Below are 19,871 nucleotides of genomic sequence, written 5' to 3'. Positions count from 1 at the left end.
TGATGTTTATATAAATGTCCGCATATATTCACCATCTTAACTTGCATTAATTTCCATGACAATGTTGAAAGAATTGACCAGGAAACTGAAACCAGGCATTATCTTTAATGAAAATCAAAATTTTACTTTGCATAAGAAACAAATAGTATTTATTTTCCTATTTTAGGTTGAACACATTTAGTTAGATTTATATGACATAGATTGTGAAGCTACGCTGCAGAAGATCACCTTCTTCCGTGTTTAAACATATCCAAACAACCAAAAAAGGGTCATTTCCTTAAGTGATTATCTCTTAAGACACGTTTTCCATAAAAAGAATCTATAAAAAAAAAACTTGAACTTCTTTATAGATTAACGTAGGGAAATTTCCGAGATACCTTAAACGGTCGTAATGGCTGTTCAGTCATAAACTTGTGGAAAAAATCACAGTTGAGTCATTAAATCAACTTGATCATTCTTATTTAAATTTAAGTTCGCTCTCTTGCATTGTTGTGCCCCGGCAACCAAATGGGACAATTGTTATTGACAACGTTGTGGTTTAGGCTAAAAAAGCCCTATGTACATGCATCTTTACGTCCTTACAGTATTATTTCAGTTTTAACAAGAGCAGTGTGCTAGTATATCTAATATAAATTATGTGTGCAATGTCGATTGAGTAACTATTCAGACTAAGTAAGATGGCATGAATTAAAATCTTAATGATTAAGAATAGCTGGCGTGAGCGTAGCGAACGAGCCCTTCTTAACCATAAAGATTTTAATTCAGGTCATCTTACTGACGTAGAATACATCCTCATCGGCTGACTCATTGTCAACGCAAAATCTGACGCAAGGTTTGTGTATCGGATTTGCAATGTCAATGTATGTTGTATTCTAAAGCTGTTTAGAATACAACTTACATTTTCGCTACGCTTACTCCGCGCGTTCTTAATCATTAAAATGTTACTTCATGTCATCTAACTATTACATAGTTATAGCAATTGTTTAATGTTCAAATGTAACATGTATTTTGTTTAAAAGTAAAGCCACGGCTATAAAATACGGCTATACTTCTGGCACCAAAATGGAGGGCTCTACAATTATTCAACAAACCATTTGTTGCCCTCATATTTTTTAATTGATTTAGAGCTCTCTGCAATTGATATGAAGAGCTCTATAATACAATTAATGAGAGCAACAATTGAATTGTTGTTAGCAATAATAATATAATGATAGCAAAATATAATATGAGACCTCCTCAAATCAATTAAAGAGGTCTTCACTTGTTTTAAAGATGTCTTAAAATCATTTGAAGAGGTCTCTAATTATTTGAAGAGCTGTTGGAATATTTGAGTTCATGTACATTTGGCGTTACATTCCTACAGCTGGATATCTAAAAGGTACCGTTTTTATAGCTTAAGCTGCACTTTTAAATGCAGTTGTAGCTTTAAATTTTCCGCTCTAGCTATATTTTATGTATTACATTTGTTGATTGTATTATTTCGAGCCACTCGGTATGCCACACTTTAACAAGAGTATTTTGAGACATGCAGTTAATACAGATTGTATATAATGATGTACTTTTAAATTATAAAACAACGAGAGCACTGGAAACATAAGTTAATCCTCGCATGCAGTGTATACTTGGTCAAGGGTCATTACTTAGAGATTGGCTACAGTCAGCGAACTTGCTCTCCATAATTATGTTTCTTTGTATAAATAGGTATAATAAACAATAACTACGTGTTGAAGCAAAAATACTCAATACAAAATATACAAGCAAACAATGCTTACATTTATACAAAACTCTTATATCATACATCAGACAATAATATTACTAGAACAGTTATCAGTTATGTTTAAAAATGTTAAATGTATACCACAATGCGATATTTTACTTGGTACTTAGAAAACAATTCATGTAACTTAATAAGCATGCAGATAAAAACATTTTTGCGTTTAAGGGGACCTAATACCTCCTTTTATGGGCATTCATTTATTCAGCACTTTTGCCATTTCTACAAACATTTCATTTATTACAGTTTCCAAAAAAAATAATGTTAAGTTACCTAATTTAAACACACTGTTAGTTATCAAAAGCAAACATTCATTGAAATATACATAAAAAAGTATTCCATATACACCTTAGCAGTAATCTCAATACAAATTGAAGCTGCCTTATATGTTTTATGGCAGCCGTTTCAGATTGTCATAAAAAAAATCTACGATTTAAAGAAGTCACACAATGTCTTCATCTTTATAGTCTTCATGGTCAAGCATTGAAACCGAGCCGACATCCTTATTGAAGCCGTATTTAACCCGGCGATTGTCTGCGGTGTCGACATTGTCTATTCTGACTACGTGTCTTTCCTCACTTATATCAATAATCAGGTCAACTCTTACCGATGTATTAATTGCTTGCTCTTCATTTTTCCCAACGGTTTCTTCGCTTCTGGTTTTTGGTTTAATGTCCTCCGAATCCAATTCACATGATTTTACTTCAATGTCAAAGATCGGCCAAGATTCCTTGTAACTTTTGACGAGCTCATTCAAACAAATTTTAAAATGAATATCGCTTGTATCAACCTCAGCTACAGTATGTGTTTTAATCAAAATCCTTTTCAACATAAACGGTATAAATCCTCCTGCGACTGTTGCTAGAAGCTTGTTTGTGGCTGACACATTGTACGCGTCTCCAAATGCTAACACAACGACCAAAACGAAAAGCAAGAAAATAATAACAACTCCAAATTCCATTGCTGCAAACAAGTATTTAAGTAAAAGCTCACCAGGCACATTGTAGTACGGCATTTTACACGATTCAAAGAAAAACCGTCGTGGAATCATTGGCTGGTCCTTCCTGGTAAGAAAGAGTAGAAGGTGAGATGTAGTCCATTGGGGTATACCGTCAATTACTTCGATATTGAGTCCCCTTTTTGGTGAAGGTTTTTGTTCAACGTTGTTATCTTGTCCTGCATTTGTTTCTGTGGAAGTGAAATCTTGCAGCGGCATTTTAAATGCTAGATTTTCTTGTTTCTCTTCGCTTTTCCGTACCTCCTTTTCTGTCTCTTCTTTAAGTAATCCTGTGACAACAGAATGCATTGTCTCATTGAATTTCAAGTAAGTTTGGGTAACCGTTCCAAAACAGTCACTTGCGTAGAAAAACAAAATTAAAAGCAGGGAAACGTACGTTAATGTCAACGACGCATGCAAAACCAGGCCCATGAGTGTATACACAACGACTTCAACAAAAAAGGATATCAGTTCGGTTATAAGAAAAACTACGGACCATAATGAAATCAAACATAGTATGATTATCAGAACTTGAATTGCTCTTTTAGCCGGCGATTTCAGTACGTGTCTGTCCTTTTCTAAATCTTCCATTGATGATATTGCTTCAATTTGCAAAGCTGATTTAAATCGCTGTAAACATACACAGGATGACAAACACCTGCAGTTTGGACAAAGATAAAGAAACAGATGCGCTAACAGCCTACAGGATATGTTCAGTGTCGGTAGCATGTAAAATGCTAACAAAAAGAAGATAATTGGCGAAAATAGAGCAAACATGAAAAGTCCAACACATATTCCGAAACCACCAAAATGGGTACAGGGCTTCAGAAGATTTTTCATTAGCCAACCGAATACGTACATCTTCTCTTTATCCGCCATATCGCAGAAGCACTTCCTTAAGACGAATTTGAACCGCTCTCTGGCTTGCTTTCGAATGACACCGTACGTGAACGACTCAATGATAAGTAGGCAATACATTGTGAGAAACAACACGTGCAGTGGTGTCAAGTATGAAGTAAAATTGCCTGGAAAATAGAATTTCAGGTTTCGTTCATGTGCGTCCTTTCGTCTGTAGTTTAATTCGTCTTGTTCATATATAAAATACACATATGTCCTCATCAACCAGGGAAGTGCAAGACACAATATGATCAACACTTTCATCTGTTCTTTCAACAAACGATACCAGGAACACATTTTCTTTGTACATGCCACTGCACTGCAGACATCAGCTTTACAACAGTCTTCCACTGACGAACGGTTACGGATTTCACATTTCACGAAGGATTCGTACAATGCTTTTATAAGACCTACTGGTGCGTAATCTTCTGGAAGCAGTCTATCACTTTTCACGCGCAAAAGAAGCTTTTCTAACGTCACTGTATACGGAACCTCCGGGCGAAGGCTACTGAGGGTATCCTCAATCTTGGGCATAAGCCTGAATTTTTTAGACTTTATCGTTGTAACTTGTTCAGCGTTGGAGTCTGGAAGTTTGAACCGATCTGGTGTCCTGGTCCGAACAACTTTGATTCTCATTGGATCAAGTTTATGCACAAACGGTTTAGCAAAGTTTTGTAAACGATATAATGACTGTGGTACGAAACGCGGGCTGTATAAGACAATTAAAATTTTCAGAATGGTAATTGAAACCATCAGAATAGATAGCCAGATGTCCGACTCTAGAAAATGACAAGTGAGGTACCGGCTTGAGTCTCGGCTACAGCACATATATCTATAACGGGCTGTGCCAGAGTCATTAAACACATGCAAGTTGCACACATTGTCTGTGACCGCAAGCTCCAAAACCTCTCCGGAACTTTTGTTCTGAAAGTCGTTCATCACAAGTTCACGGAATAACTCTTCTATGTCTGTTAGGGACAGATTAGTTAAGCAGTTGACAGGATGTTCCTGTATAAGAACGTTCATTGTAATTACACCAAGTTCGAGTGTCGTCAGTGAAAGAATGTCATAATCATGGCGTAAGAGCAAGAGTCCGGTGCCGTGACGACCAGTTGTTCTCACCCAGTATAATAGCTTATACGCGTCACTTTTGTTCTTCCCTTCAAACGTATTGTCCCCATTTTCAAGCTTTAAATGATACTTGATCATCTTCGTATCGGAGCCTAGTGCGCTTTGTATGTCTCCAACCACGTGCTCATGTTGCGGCACGACCTTGCATTGCTTTAGTGTAGAAGACGAGACTCTGTTGACGGGGATTGCCACGGGTTGGACCGGCTCGTCAGGTGAGCTTGTAACGGTTGACACATTTTCCACAGGTGAGAGTGTCACTGTCTTCGTCATCACGATCAATAACAAAAGGCGGAATATAATGGTTATCGTGCCCGTAGTTGTCTTTGATGCCATTATTTTCCTGAAAAGATACATAAAATTCAAAACATAGTAACTCCTTTTATTGATCAACGATCTTAGTATCGTGTTCCCGTAAAATGTAACCTATTTTTCATAGCCGGTAGTGTATTAATGTCACCTACAACCTGCTTTATGTAAAAATATTTGATTTAAGGCAAGACACTAAACCGTACCTTTGTCAAATAAATCCTTGAATGCGATCGATTTAATTCCAAATCATGATTTAGATTTATATCATTAAATCACTGGCGCCTCAGTTAATACGTGAACGCAAGACCTTATAATCCACAGTTGTTACATCATGTTGTAACTATAATGCTAGCTTAAAACAGTGCACTGAATTTAACATTTTTAAATATGGAAGTTCGCTTCGGTAAAGCTGTAGTACGCGTTGGCTATTCAAGCGATATATACATATATATATGTAAGTCATTAAATAAATTAAATAAATATAATGAACGAAACATTTAACGCTCCACTAGCACAGTCTGTGAAAAGTGTATACATGTTTGAGTTAAGATACAAACTATAAGTGTACTCACATTGGTTTAAAGCGCGGTTTATAAACTTACCAACTAAATGTATACAACATTCAAAAACGATTTTTTTAGAAATAAACTTATCATATTGACCCAGTACAACGTGCTGTGCGTTTCATTTTGTATGCCATGAACTGTGTAATAGTTAGTGTTTATTTTTGATCTTCAAAGCAAGTCGACAGGCCGGGCACAACCCTACACCGACTAATTGGTTAGAAAATCAAAAATAAATGCTTACTTTTTTACGTATTCAGTGGGAGATACCAAAAATGCCTTTATATTAACCAGTGTGCATGGAAATATGGCTGTAGTTTTCGTTACTAAATTGAAATTTGGCGTCATCAGGTAATTTCAGGAAAGTCAGCAAATGGTAAATTAAGTGTGACACGGTACGTTAAACGACACATTATTATATTTGATTCAAGTGCCATGAAGATATCAACTTCCAAGTGAATGCCCTACTTCTTAATACTTCGTGGGGTTAATGCAATAAGGTACCAAAACATTCTATAGTGGTTGAATGTCGGGTTAGTACATTATGGCATTAACTCGACGGTATTGCTATGAAGGAGTTATTATTACAAAGGTTTTATTACAGGCGCTTGTAATTGATGTTATCAAGTGCTATTATACATGCGTTCTCATTATACACCAATTTGAAATACAAGTATTACAGTATATTCATATAATATTCTAGATTATGTAAAACTTCATGTAATTTATTACCCTACCAATTTATTTCTAGTGGCCTAAAATTACAGCTATTTTTTATGGCGCAATAAAATGGTATTAAAATTTAATACAAAAGGGTAAACCAACACAAGAAATGCAAGTCACCTAAATCCTTTCAAGCAGTACTTTCGGTTTTGGTCTTGTAAATGTGTTTATGTCTACGAATAAAGAAACCATTATCGGTTGCATTTGTCTCATAAACCCTTCTGTCTGACGTCAACACGTTCACAAATATGCTTACCATAAACATAAACATTTAACATCTTTCCCTAAAAAAAAATATGATCATGAATTGTGTGTATAGTATTACTCGCAAGTGAACAGTCAAGTCCTCGTCCAGTAATCAAGAAGTCCCGGTATCGAATGTAACTACGTGAATAAAACTCTTTTTTCTTGAAACTGGCTTTGAAAACATACACAAGGACTGCGTGTTAAAATGCAAATATCTGTATGAGCTGGACACTTCAAACTTTCAAATGCTGCAACACGTAATTGCCTATTACACACAGCATTGAAAGTGTCATCGCCCCATTTGGTTTCAGACGGGAAACCAAGAACGCAATAAGTTGTGTTTACATTTGAAGTGAGCTTCGTGCAAGTGCTAAGTTTTGTTAAGGAAATATACCGCATTAAAGTTTGTTGTAAAAAATTGCACAACGAATTGCATGCTCCTTAAGTTTATAAATAGTGGCTTGAGTCATACATCACCGCAACCAATTTGATATACGGATAAAATTTAAAATTCCACAAGCAACTAGTTACAGCAAATATTGTACGGTTATATGGAGTATAGAGCATATTCTTTAAACTAGGCAAAACCATCCCTTTAATACATAAGCCGTTGAAAATAAGTTTTTTTCCAACAATAACCTTACATTTAATGTCTCATGTTTAACCCAAAAAATCAACACTGTATAGTGATGTACATTATAGATGTATACTACTGTAAATGTTGTGTTTATAGCTTGAATAAGTAAAGGCAGTTTAGTTAAGGAAAATCATACAAATACTTTTAATATTCTAATTACTAAGCAATTATTATACACAACTTTCTTTTCTTCACAATCTTTATTTCAATCACAAAACAACGTCATATTACAGTATAAAATAACAATTTTACCTATAAAGTAATGTACAATACAGTTCCAATAGTCCAAACTCCTAGCTTCTATATTTTCATACACCGGACATGTGAATGTGAATAGAATGTATTACAAAGTGAAAAACAGTAAACCATCAATTGTTATAGCAAATAAACAATACATTTAAACCTTTGCGATCTTAATAAAGATAAACAATGGCCATCTAGAGGAAACTGGTCATTATCACAAGTTGTCCTCATATTGTTTTATGTACATGTAGTCCAAGGCACTTCTCATCAGTTTCGGTATTAATGAGTTAAAGTTGTTAAACAGGACAATAATACAGATGAATATCTATAAATCTATACAACAATCTTCCCTGTAACTATTTTGATATTAAGTAAAGATAAGTATCTTTTTATAAACTTCAAAAGCAAAAATATGTTTTACTATCTATCATTTGTATAAAAGAAGGAAGTTAATTCAATGAAAATATCAAACAATAATTATACATCAATGAAACGGGCCAACATGAGACCTGGTCATAATAGTGAAATATGCATTTTCTTAATTATGCACTATATATTTACACTTATTGCACAATACATTTCGATATATTAGCACTTATACATGCATTTTAAATACTCTCGTATTAGGTTTATAAGCACTTTTACATGCAATTCATCTTCTAACACATTAGAAAATCACGTAAATATCAATAAAAGAGTTATCTAAGTGCACGTGCGAGTGAGTGTGTGCGTGTGTGCTTGCCTGTGTGTGTGATAAGCGGTGTTTGTTTCAGTGGATATATCATTTCAACATCAGATGAAAGATTTTTAAAGGTAAAATTTGGCACTAATACAAGTCTAGCACAATATCTTACAATGGGCATCACAATAACAAAGCCTACTCAATAACACCACAGACCTGTAAAAAACATAGTTCTATGAGTTCATGTCATGGCACTGTATTAAGATATTGGAAGATCTAGTAAAGAAAATTGATGACCATTTAGCAAAATACACAATTATCGCTTATCTGCCTCAGTTGTGTAGCATTGCCTTAATATCTAAACTTCCCATAATTAGGTCAATATAACAACATATTACAACATGTGAACAGCGAACATGACTCAGTTCTAAAAAAGGTTATGAATACAAGACTTAATTCAAAAGACAATATAGGTTTTCACCACTTTAAAAGGTCTCAATTTTAGTATCATTATTCATTCATTATTCTTCAGAAGCAATTGGAATCAAACAAGCATTTGCAACTATTAAAACATGATATCAATAACAAAGAAAATGAAATACAAAACATATATTTCAGTCAAAATACCAAATTAGATTAATGATGAACTACTTCTGCTACTTAGATCATCCAAAACAAAAAAGGTATTGTTTCAGTGTATGGTGGTTTAGCATATCTTCATACATGTATTTTAGGGCAGTCTGTGAGGATTCAAGTCTGAGCGTTCGAATTATGGTGGAGAGTGTGGTTAAGCTGTAAATGTTAAGTTGCCTATAAAACATCAGTTATAGAGTTCCAAAAACCACATGACATTGTAGAAAGTATCTAGGCTTTTAGCCTTTGCTGTTGTGTTCACAGATTCTGCTATTGTGTTAACTATCAGTAACATCTGAAGTTGGGTGAATCTAAAATCCTGAGAACTTAAGTCGCAATACGGTAGTGGTAGGATTTAATTATGTAGAGCCATGTAGCTAGGACACTTTCTTGGAAGTATTTAGTAAGGTCTCTGATATTGTGTTCATGCTGTCGGAGGACTTGATGCGATCCTTCTTGTCCAGACGGTCAAGGGCCTGGCGCTGCAGGGCCTGGTTCAGCCTCATGGCTCCCCACATCCACAGCCACTCTGGGATCGCCTCAAACAACCACATCTGTGAAGACAGAATAAGGCAGGTGACCATTGAATTTTAACTAAAGACAAGGTAGTATTTGATATGTTGAGATGTGCATTACGCCAAACAAACACTTAGACATGAAAATGGTCAAGACAATTTCAGAAATAAGACTGACCTTAAAAAAGAAAAAAAATGTGTTAATATTATAACATTTATTGTCAGTTCTCCACAAATATGCTCTAAAATAGTAAAGAAGTTGTCGCAGTTTTCTAAAAAGGAAAATATGTTAAGTAATAAACTTGAAGTAATTTTAAGTTTTGTTATGGATTTATTGATTGATTCACAAAGCGATACATGCGACAGTCATGTGACAGAAATTTATTTTTATGTCCTGTTATAAGCAATATTTAAGGAGTGAGTATTGGAGCTACATGCAGTCAGAACAGAAGTTGGGAATATGTGTATGGTAGACATATTAAAATTGCACTGTCCATTTGTTTCATGTTCAGGTTGTAACTTCGTCATGTACAGTGTCATTTTGAAATATGTGCATGGGACAAAATATAATAAGATCAGGAATTTCAGCTAAATGTGAAGTGAGAACAAAACTAAATTGAAGGTTTTACTTGTAAACGTTTGTCAAAATAAATCAGGACAAACCTGCCACCCATGCCTTAAATTCTGGGTACAGAGAAAGGCAATCAAACAATTGCTTATTTTAGCCAAAATGGATCACATATTAGAACTTACATGGGGTCAAAAATGAGAGTTTTACATAGTTACTTGTGGCTTAATGTTTTAGACTCCTTTTTGCACATCCCAACAGTCCATAATTTTCTGTTGATCAGTTTATGATTATAATTTATGAGTAAAACTGTCCTATACCTGCAATGTATGTGGCCAGTAGCCGGCGGTTCTCCCGCTGTGACCAAGAGTTGCAACAGCGTGCCCAGCATACACCTCAGCTGTTGGCACTAAGAAACTGTGGCTGGTCAAAGTCTTACTGTAGCGGGTCATTTTTGTGTTCACATAGAAAGGACGAAGGGATTGTATCACAATGCCTTTGTCTTGATATTCATATCGCAAGCCTTGGGCAAAATAATCTAAGAAACTCTGAAATAAACAAAATATAAATACTGCAATTTTAAAACAATACAAGTTACTACATGTTAGGATTTCTTGTGTATTGTTATATCACCAAGGCAACTTGAGACACATCTGCTTATTTCATTATTCAAAATATTTCATTAAATCTAAGTAGCCTTTACTTTGAACAGATTAAATATGGTAGTGTATTCACTTGATGGAAAAGGAACTGTGTCAAAATACACATTCAGCACATTATCTTTTCATTCTCAAAGAATTTATCAATTCCACAGCTTTGACACACGAGCCAATATTAAGTAACCACCAGTACCCACCTTAGTTCCAGCATACACAGTCATCATGGGTGTAATCTGTGTACAGGCTCCTGATGAGACTATCACCACTGCTCCACGCCCTCTGCAGGGAGGTAAAGGGTCACAAGAAAATCACACTACCATTTATTATGCTTGAAATATCTTATATATAAGATATATATATAAGGCTGTATATTTTATGTGTATGTAATTCATAATGTCATCATAGACCACACCAATTTATTTTCTACTTTTTCCGGATTTTGGGCCAAAATAATTTGAGGGAGCAAGTGAAATAAAAATATTTTTTCCATTTTGTTAAAAAAAAAAGGAACAAATAAAGGCTAAGCTTTTAGTTCTATATAATTAATATCTTAAATTGACTTACCACAACCTTATCTACTTATAAGTGTAAGTTAAAGAAAATACTCCAAAAATATTCTTTACATATTCATAGCTTCATAAGGAAGCATTGTTCTGGCAGCATTTCTTTCTCTCTTTTTCAGTGAAAAATAGGAGTGGTTGCTCTTTCTTTGCATTTTTTTAGAAAAAAACAGGTGCAATTCATCCTTAGAATGAAATATCAATTTGGTGTAAAATTATAAGGGGAATACAACAAACTACAAACCTTTCAACCATTTGCGGTAAAATCATATGTGTCATCTGAAAAGTATATAATAAATATCAGAACATACATTAGAATGACATGCTAAAGTATAGTTATAAAACATCACATAAAATGTTTTTTGTTTTCAATAGAGATATTTTAAAAGTAAAAATAACAAGAGCTGTCACAGAGACAGCGCGCTCGACTATTCCGCCGCTTTTCAATGTAAGGATTGAAAAGTTTTGGCGAAACATGCATGGATCACTGTTAGATAAGATTTCAATGCAATACATGATGTGCTGGGATATTTACATAAATGTGGTTACATGCAAAATTTTAACCAGAATTTTTAAGTCTAATAATAAAGGGCCATTATTTCAAAGTACAATTATCTAACTTGGTTATTCAATTACATTGGATGGTTGAATAACATTGTATAAAGTCTCAATGCAATACATCAAGTATTTGCTGAGATATTATCCTATGTGTGCAAACATGCAAGACCTTAACCAGATATTCTAAGTCTCATAATAAAGGGGCAAAAATTATATAATATGAAAGATAGAGTTATCTTGCTTGATTAAAGAAAAAGGTTAAATGGTTGGGAGCCTGTGTGTAAAGTTTCAATGCAATACATGATGTATTTGCTGAGGTATTGACTTAAAAGACATGCAAAACCTTAACCAGAATTTCTATGTCAAAAAAGGGGCCATTATTTGAATTTAATGTAAATAAGAGTTATCTAACTTGGTTTATTAAGTAGGTTGGATGGTTGAGTACCATTGTATCCAGTCTCAATGAAATACCTCAAGTAGTTGCTGAGATATTAACCTATGTGTGCTTACACACAAAACCTTAACCAAAATTTCAAAGCGAATAATAAAGGGCAATTATTTGCATTAAATGCAAACTAGAGTTATCTAACTTGATTAATTAAGTAGGTTGGATGGTTGAGTACGATTGTATCAAGTCTTAATGCAATACCTCCAGTAGTTGCTGAGATATTAACCTATGTGTGCTTGCACGCAAAACCTTAACCAGAATTTCTAAGTCGAATAATAAAGGCCTATTTTTTTCATTAAATGCGAACTAACGTTTTCTAACTTGGTTAATTAAGTAGGTTGGATGGATGAGTACCATTGTATAAAGTCTCAATGCAATTCCTCAAGTAGTTGCTGAGATATTAACCTATGTGTGCTTGCACACAAAACCTTAACCAGAATTTCTAAGTTAAATAATAAAGGGCAATTATTTGCATTAAATGCAAACTAGAGTTATCTAACTTGGTTTATTAAGTAGGTTGGATGGTTGAGTACCATTGTATCAAGTCTTAATGCAATACCCCAAGTAGTTGCTGAGTAGGTTGGATGGTTGAGTACCATTGTATAAAGTCTCAATGCATACCTCAAGCAGTTGCTGAGATATTAACCTATGTGTGCTTGCATGCAAAACCTTAACCAAGGTGTGACGCTACGCCGACACCGAAGCTTGGGTGAGTAATATAATTCTCCATATTCTTCGAATAGTCGAGCTAAAAACTATATTAGTGAAATGTATAAATTTTGATGAATGTCAGATGTTAAAATGAATTCAATTCTGAGAGCACTTTTGCCTGACTCAACTAATACATTTCAAATACAGTATTTTGTATTTAAACAGTAACATACAGTTGTGAGCATTGCATTGGTTCTACTTCATGTATCTTACCATTGTTGCTGCTGCCACATTTATATTCACTATTTGCCACAATCTCTGAAAAAGTACAAGAAAAGTAGCATTTAAAAACATGCATGACCTAATCCTAATAAAAATAAAACTATCATTCATAACCATCAAATGTATACTGCAAAGAATTTTTAAGACTATGTACAAATAGAAACGTACATAAAGTACAGACATTCCTCTTCCAGTAATGCTTTATGTGTGTGTGTGAGTAAGTATAAAATTGCCAAGTGAAAGTGGCTGTGTAAGCCTGGACCATGTTTACGAACGGTCTCAATTCAAAGTTGAGACTGTGACAAAAACATTTCAAAATATTTAAGGGGTATTTCTGCATTCTTTTTACAAGATATGTGGGCATGATGTTGACATTTACTTGCGGTAATGGATACAGCCATCAATATTCTGAAAGACACTAATTTACAATAAACTCAAGGTATTCAGTTTTGAGTCACCAGTCTGACCTCTGGCTTTCAGACTGTTTTTATTCATGGGCCCAGTACATGTACACCTCACCTCTTCAGGGACATCCAGAAACTGCTGGGGGTAGTCATACATCACACCTACATTGTTCACTGCAACAGACAGGAAACATGATTGCATATATAACTATATGTAGTGTTACAATATTCATGATATTACGGTACATGAATAATCTTATAATATAATCTTGTCAGGCTAAGCCTATACTGATCTGCTGTATAGCAACAAAGTATGCAGCTTGTTTTTCTTTCCAAAGATAATAAACAAGAGGCCCAAAAGGGCCTATGCTCTACTGGCATGGCTTTTGTGGTCATATCAATCCAGAGCATGTATGTATGGGTAAAAGGCAACAGACATACTTTATGTTTTGTGTTTGGGTTACCTGAAAACGTAGCACGTTCAACATCTGAGCCCAGAAAGTATTGTAAGCAGATTAGTTGCATGAACTATTTTAATATGTGCCAAGTAAAAGTCATCTGACAAAAAAAAAATGCTTTCAAAACTGTACTCATAGTAAAAATTTCTGTAGTTTTAAAAGTTAAAAAAAGTTGGTCAAAAGGTCAAAGTCAAGGGCATCCTAGGACAACATTGATCAATTTGAACAAACATTCACAATCAATTGTGCTGAGATGGATGCACGAACACACAAAAAGATTTTCAAACCTTTCCAGATTTATGTTTACCAAACCTGTGAACCCTGGGTGTGGCCAGTAATGACACCAGGTGCATAACTTAAACATTCACAACCAATTTTGTTAAGATGAATGCGCAAACTACAGAACTTAAAAGCTAAAAAATGGCCTTTGGGCTTTCAACAAGAACAAGGCAGAGTAATTCACAAAATCAACTGCAGACGCAAAAAGCAAATTGTCTCTCAAAATCCTAAACTTGCAAATTGTCTCCCTAAACTCTAGACTTGAATTTAAATGTACATGTAAACTTGGCTAAAAATAGAATTTGCTCATGCAGACCTGGCTAAAAATAGAAAGCATTTCTTTAAAACTTTCATGGCCCATAATCTAGGCATTTATGGGCGGATCTGGCTGGTTTTCGAAAGGAACCGAGCTCTAATGGATATCTAGATACTGTACAAGTTTCATCGAGATACAATCAAAACCAATGAAGACCGTATCGTATTCACAATCAATTGTTTACAGACGCACGAACGCACGACCGCACGGATGCACATACTACGTACACATTACCATTGTAATGCCTTTGGCCAGTAGAGCTAAAAACCATTTACTAGAATGAAATATTAAAAAAAAATCTATCATATTTAAAGGAGATGGTAGTATTGAATAATTCTTAAATTAACATTGCATGTTCTACATTTACTTTAAACAGGCCCCAATTTCACGATAATAAAGTCAAATATCAATCTCAGTCTCAACTCATTTTCCACATAACATCAAAGGTTATTTAACATCATATATGTTTTTACACCTTCAAAAAGAGCATTATATCATTTAATATGTTCATTTAAACTCTTTGTCAAGATAACAAGGGAAAAATATTCTACAGCCAAAAATGTATTGAGTATAATTCATTGTTAATTAAAAATTACTCAAATATATTTTTGCTCAAGAACAAGTTTTCTTCAAAATATTTAGAACATCTTTTATCAACACATTCTAGAGATACCGGTAGTATGTTTTCAAAAAGTATAAAACACGCAAGCTTTTGAATCTTACTATGCTTTTATGTGGTAAAATGAGTTGAGATTGAGATTTGACTTGAGTATTTTTGTGATATTTAAGCCAGGGGTTTTCCCTCTTTGCAGTAAATCACCTAAAATTCCAATATCCTTATCTTTGATGCTATCCCAAATAAAGTTGTATGTATCCCTGCCGATGGAGAAATCTACAGCAACACAACTTGTCTTCACATGGTAATCATCCTCTGTAACACAATTGTCATTGACTGTCAGATGTGAATACTAGGTGTTAATTGATGGGTCACTGGACTGAAACTTTTTATCTTTAATTTTTGTGTATCAATTTTTTTTAATGTGCTGCCTGTTGGAGTGCCCAAAATTTTACTAGTTAAGATCACTATGACCATGACTGTTTACCCAAATCAACAGTTGTCATTTACTGACCATGACCTATGTGCATTCATTTGAAAACTCTACACCAAGTTTTTCAAAAGATGTTTATCAGAAACTAATTGAAGTGAGACGCTGACATGGATGCTGATGCAATACAAGTAACAATGTAATCTTTATATATCTGCCATGTTTTGCATGCAACACAAAAACATCAACAGAACACTGAGCAATCTTGAAAAAAGAAGAAAATAAAGCTACAATACTAAACAGAGATTTGTTGAATCAATTGAATACAAAATGCCATTTCCTTCATGCAGTTACATGACTACTTAAACTATTTGTATACACCAGAATCATATTAGACTAACTAATACAGTAAATATTTTAAACGCATTCATCAATCTGTTTCTTAGTATCCATGGAAATACAAATGAAGTAGTAGTATTTGTGAGCCTAAGGTGTAGAAAACAACTTTGGTATCTTATGTACTGCCTTGATTAAAACATGCAGTTAATTTTAAATAATTTGTTCATGTGAGAATATACAAATATTATGCAAGAGCAAGCAAATACAATGAATAGATAAATAAACAAATTAGACATACAGAATGCATTATAGTTTGTAGGTATTTCAGACTGAATTGAGAAGAAAGAGTTAAGCTTATACAAGGTCTCAGTAGTTTAATATTTCAAAGACATTATATCATTATGTATATAAATCAAAACTGTTGAATACCTTAATAAAGACATTCTATTACAATGCTATTTAATTACAACAAAAATCAAAGTCACACATCTTAAATTTAAGTATACATTACTAAACGTCATTTGTTATTCTACTAAAAATGCACAAACTGAAATATAAAATCAAGCAAACAAAAAATACATAAAGTAATGGGATATTAAAAAAATACCTTGACAACAACTTATGCTTACTACTTGGTAAATAACTTTTAATCTAGGTATAAAATGGCACCCGGAAATATGGATGATGCATATGGATTAAGTCATGGAATAAAACTTAAGCTTTACAGACAAAAGTCACAATGAAAGCCAGTCAGACCATTCAAATTAACTCTGCAAGTTCTCCAAACTCTTAAAAATACAATCACAGATTTATTAAGGCAAATATAGACAACTAATGATGTATAACAAAATTATACTTGTGTACTATATAGGTGTAATATTAACATTTGAAGCAGCACAATATCTGTACAGATACAAGCACAACAGCAATTAACAATTTTGATTGAGTACCTATTTGTTTTGCTGCACTATAAAGTCTATTTTCAGGTTTACTGATTAGGACGAGATTCATTCCCCGACTAGCTAACTCTCGAGCATAAGCCCGACCAATGCCTTCACTGCTTCCAGTCACAACTGAAAAATAGCAAAACTTTTTATCATAATGTTTCATTTACCTATGGATTTTGCAGCCTTGTTTAATTTTTCCCTGCTTCTACTAATAAGAATAATATTGACTTTGCGTTTGGCGAGTTCTCTGGCATATGCATTTCCAATTCCTTCACTGGCTCCTGTTACAACTGAAAAACAAGGGATAAAATGATCTCATATTCCTGGCACAGATTGAATGACCAAGGACAGAATAGTAACTTTATTATATATTTCATTTAATAACTTAAATTGTTATAAACACCTCCATTCGTCCAAATGTTTACAATTTCAGTAACAGGCTTCCAGCTGGCAATCGCCATTGTCGCCACTTGATACAAAATCGCAATTTTGTGAATTTATGACGACAATGTTTTTTTTTTAAATATCCGCTGGTGTGACAACAAAACCCATAATTAGGGCAAGCAGTCACGGGCCAGTCAACATCCCGTTAATTATTGTGGAATCTTTTTGCTTTCACCGATTAACATTGACATCCTCTTACTATTATGTCTCTTAATAGCAAAAACATTTTTTAATATAATTAGCTAAACAGCTTTGTTGTTGCGAAATTAACGTGATTTTTTAAATAACAATAATACTAATAGATTTAAAATGGCATTTATTGTTACCGTCTTTTGCCTAAACAAGGAGTTTGATGGACTTTTATGAGTCTCAGACTCCCTTCAGTATCAAACTGTTTATTTTGTAATGTATATAATTTGAGTTCTGGTTTACTATTCAGTTTGTTCTGAAAGTGACTTGTTCCTAATGTCTGTCACGTTATTTGAAAAATGGTAACCACAGAAAAAAAATGTATAGCATAAAAAAGGACAATAAGGACAGATTTTTTTCCATAAAATATTTATAGCAATTAAAGAAAGGTTGATATAATAATGTACGAATGTGACTATTTCACTAACCTGCCCATTGCCCAAACTTCTCTGATAAGTCACATTGACTAGAGAGTTTAGAGAACAGATGCATATTTAAACAACTGCATATTTTTGATACAATATTGTAAACTTTTCTTGCTGAATATAGAACGCCAAGAAGAGCAAAAACATCTCGAATATCGCCACAAGTGTTCAGAATCTCTCGCAGAAGGTAGTCAAACCGGTCAACGGCAGCCATTTTTAATCTAGATCAAGCGGACGCTTCATTTCTAAATACAGCTACCGAATTAACAATAAGGTTTCCGGTAAAACGGATAATTGAAATTGGCCGACAATCACAATTCATTTGACTTTATATGTATGATGTGTTCCAGATTCTACATTTATTTGCTATTATCGTTTGTACAAACAACTTTAAATATGTCTGCTCCTTTTCCGATTATAGACAAACCAAACATAATTTCGTGGAGGGTTTTGTTAGTAATAATGACAATGTTGCTTAAGTTATCATATATTGTATTGTACTTGTAATATATTTACTACACATATTTGAGAAATAGACACGCGTCCAAGGATATAAACAAAAGGTGACGTACACGCTATCCAACTACGGCGTAGGTTTGTAACGTCTATCAAGACAGTAGTCATAATGAATAAAGAATTGGTGCGGGACTATGGCCGAAAAAAAATCTGAAGTTGATGAACGGCAACCATACCGTAGCAAATAAACTTATCCAAACGTGATCTTCAATTATTTCATTATAGTAAATCACCAGAAAGCGGTCTTGTTTAAAGCCGACTAAAAAGTACCAAGAGGTACTAAAATATACTTAAAACTACTTAGAGTTCAGGCACTAGGAATGTTATAGCAAGAAATGAATTTGGGTAATGACGATATTGAAAACAATTGTTTTTTTCAGAAAGGAGGTGTTGCATGTATTTGTGTATTAATAGTTGAATTTTAATACAACATAACCCTGCTCATGTTTAGTTCAAAACATATTGCCTCTAATTGCGATAGCTGTCTGATTATATTCAATTACAGAACTTTACTACGTGTTTCAAAAAAAGCCCTGAGCTGCAAATCTATGTTTTTGATTTTGTAAGCATGAATTCGAACAAGGACAATCAAATGATAAATTATCATCAAAGTGATATGACCATAATAGAATGATATGACAGGTTGGATGGAAACATTCGTTGTCGTCCAATCTGCATATTTTTCTTTCGCCAAACTTGGTTCCGCATCCATTGCATGGACAATGATGCCACATAAAGACCAATACGAGTGATCTCCCCGCATGTTTATTGGGCGTAATGACTATGCCTTTAGGTCAATTATAGAACTGTGTTTCCAACTGAAACGGGGATATCCGGCAGTATTCCAATTCCTGGATATTATAACACTGCGAACAATTTAACGGCGGTCCCTTTCACAACGGTCGGCCGTACTTAGATGATACAACACTCCATAGCATGTCGGGCAACAAAAGGCGAGCACATCTTTACATCTCTACGATATTTCGTTGATTTCACCGGATAGAAAGATAACTCATTTAAAACAAAATTGTGTCTCATGCCATCAGTCGAACCTTCAATCTGTCTAGCATATAATATTATGAAATCTTGAGTGAACCAGTACCATCGAACGGAACATGACTACACTAATGACAATGGGTGTTCACAAAACGGAAAACAAAGTGAAAGGATACCCATCTGGATGAAATACACTGCAAACAGCGAATGAGTAAGAAAGTGATCAGGGTAAGGACATTGAAATTACTGCGCCTGTGATCGAAATGATAGCTCCACTGACACAGATGATGAAGCCCCTGTGTTCAAAAGCCGAAACACACTTTCCCGGCCGGCAATTACTTCCCGTCCCGTACATGTCCTCATGAATGTAACAAGGAGTGACTTGTCACCACAAACGAAGGCATTCGAATGGGCGCAAAAACAATATTAAAATGTG

The 19,871-nt window shown here is 34.3% G+C and overlaps 1 protein-coding gene across 7 annotated transcripts; it reads right to left on the bottom strand.

Annotated features, from left to right (window-relative positions):
• Positions 1 to 90: 90 nt before the first annotated feature.
• On the bottom strand, positions 91 to 18,142 carry LOC128231249 (inactive hydroxysteroid dehydrogenase-like protein 1). Of its 7 annotated transcripts, none has more exons than XM_052943809.1 (10): positions 17,927 to 18,142; positions 17,033 to 17,155; positions 15,354 to 15,464; positions 13,596 to 13,654; positions 13,068 to 13,112; positions 11,382 to 11,416; positions 10,775 to 10,856; positions 10,239 to 10,466; positions 7,530 to 9,389; positions 91 to 5,139 (listed from the first exon to the last, which is right to left on the bottom strand). In XM_052943809.1, exons 1-9 carry the CDS (start codon positions 18,135 to 18,137, stop codon positions 9,213 to 9,215), a joined length of 1,071 nt encoding a protein of 356 aa, XP_052799769.1. In that variant the 5' UTR covers positions 18,138 to 18,142; the 3' UTR covers positions 91 to 5,139; positions 7,530 to 9,212. The 7 variants fall into 7 exon arrangements, with proteins under 7 accessions (XP_052799769.1, XP_052799770.1, XP_052799768.1 ...); XM_052943810.1 differs by lacking the exon at positions 17,033 to 17,155 and adding an exon at positions 16,869 to 16,991; XM_052943808.1 differs by lacking the exons at positions 10,239 to 10,466; positions 10,775 to 10,856; positions 11,382 to 11,416; ... (3 more) ...; positions 17,033 to 17,155; positions 17,927 to 18,142 and having other exon boundaries at positions 91 to 3,061; positions 3,631 to 5,139; positions 7,530 to 9,201.
• Between the last annotated feature and the right edge of the window lie 1,729 nt (positions 18,143 to 19,871).

Source organism: Mya arenaria, chromosome 4 (genome assembly GCF_026914265.1).
Source record: "Mya arenaria isolate MELC-2E11 chromosome 4, ASM2691426v1".
In the NCBI taxonomy this organism is placed as follows: domain Eukaryota; kingdom Metazoa; phylum Mollusca; class Bivalvia; order Myida; family Myidae; genus Mya; species Mya arenaria.
Note: the sequence above shows the minus strand (reverse complement) of the source record. Positions and strands in the feature narration are given on the sequence as shown.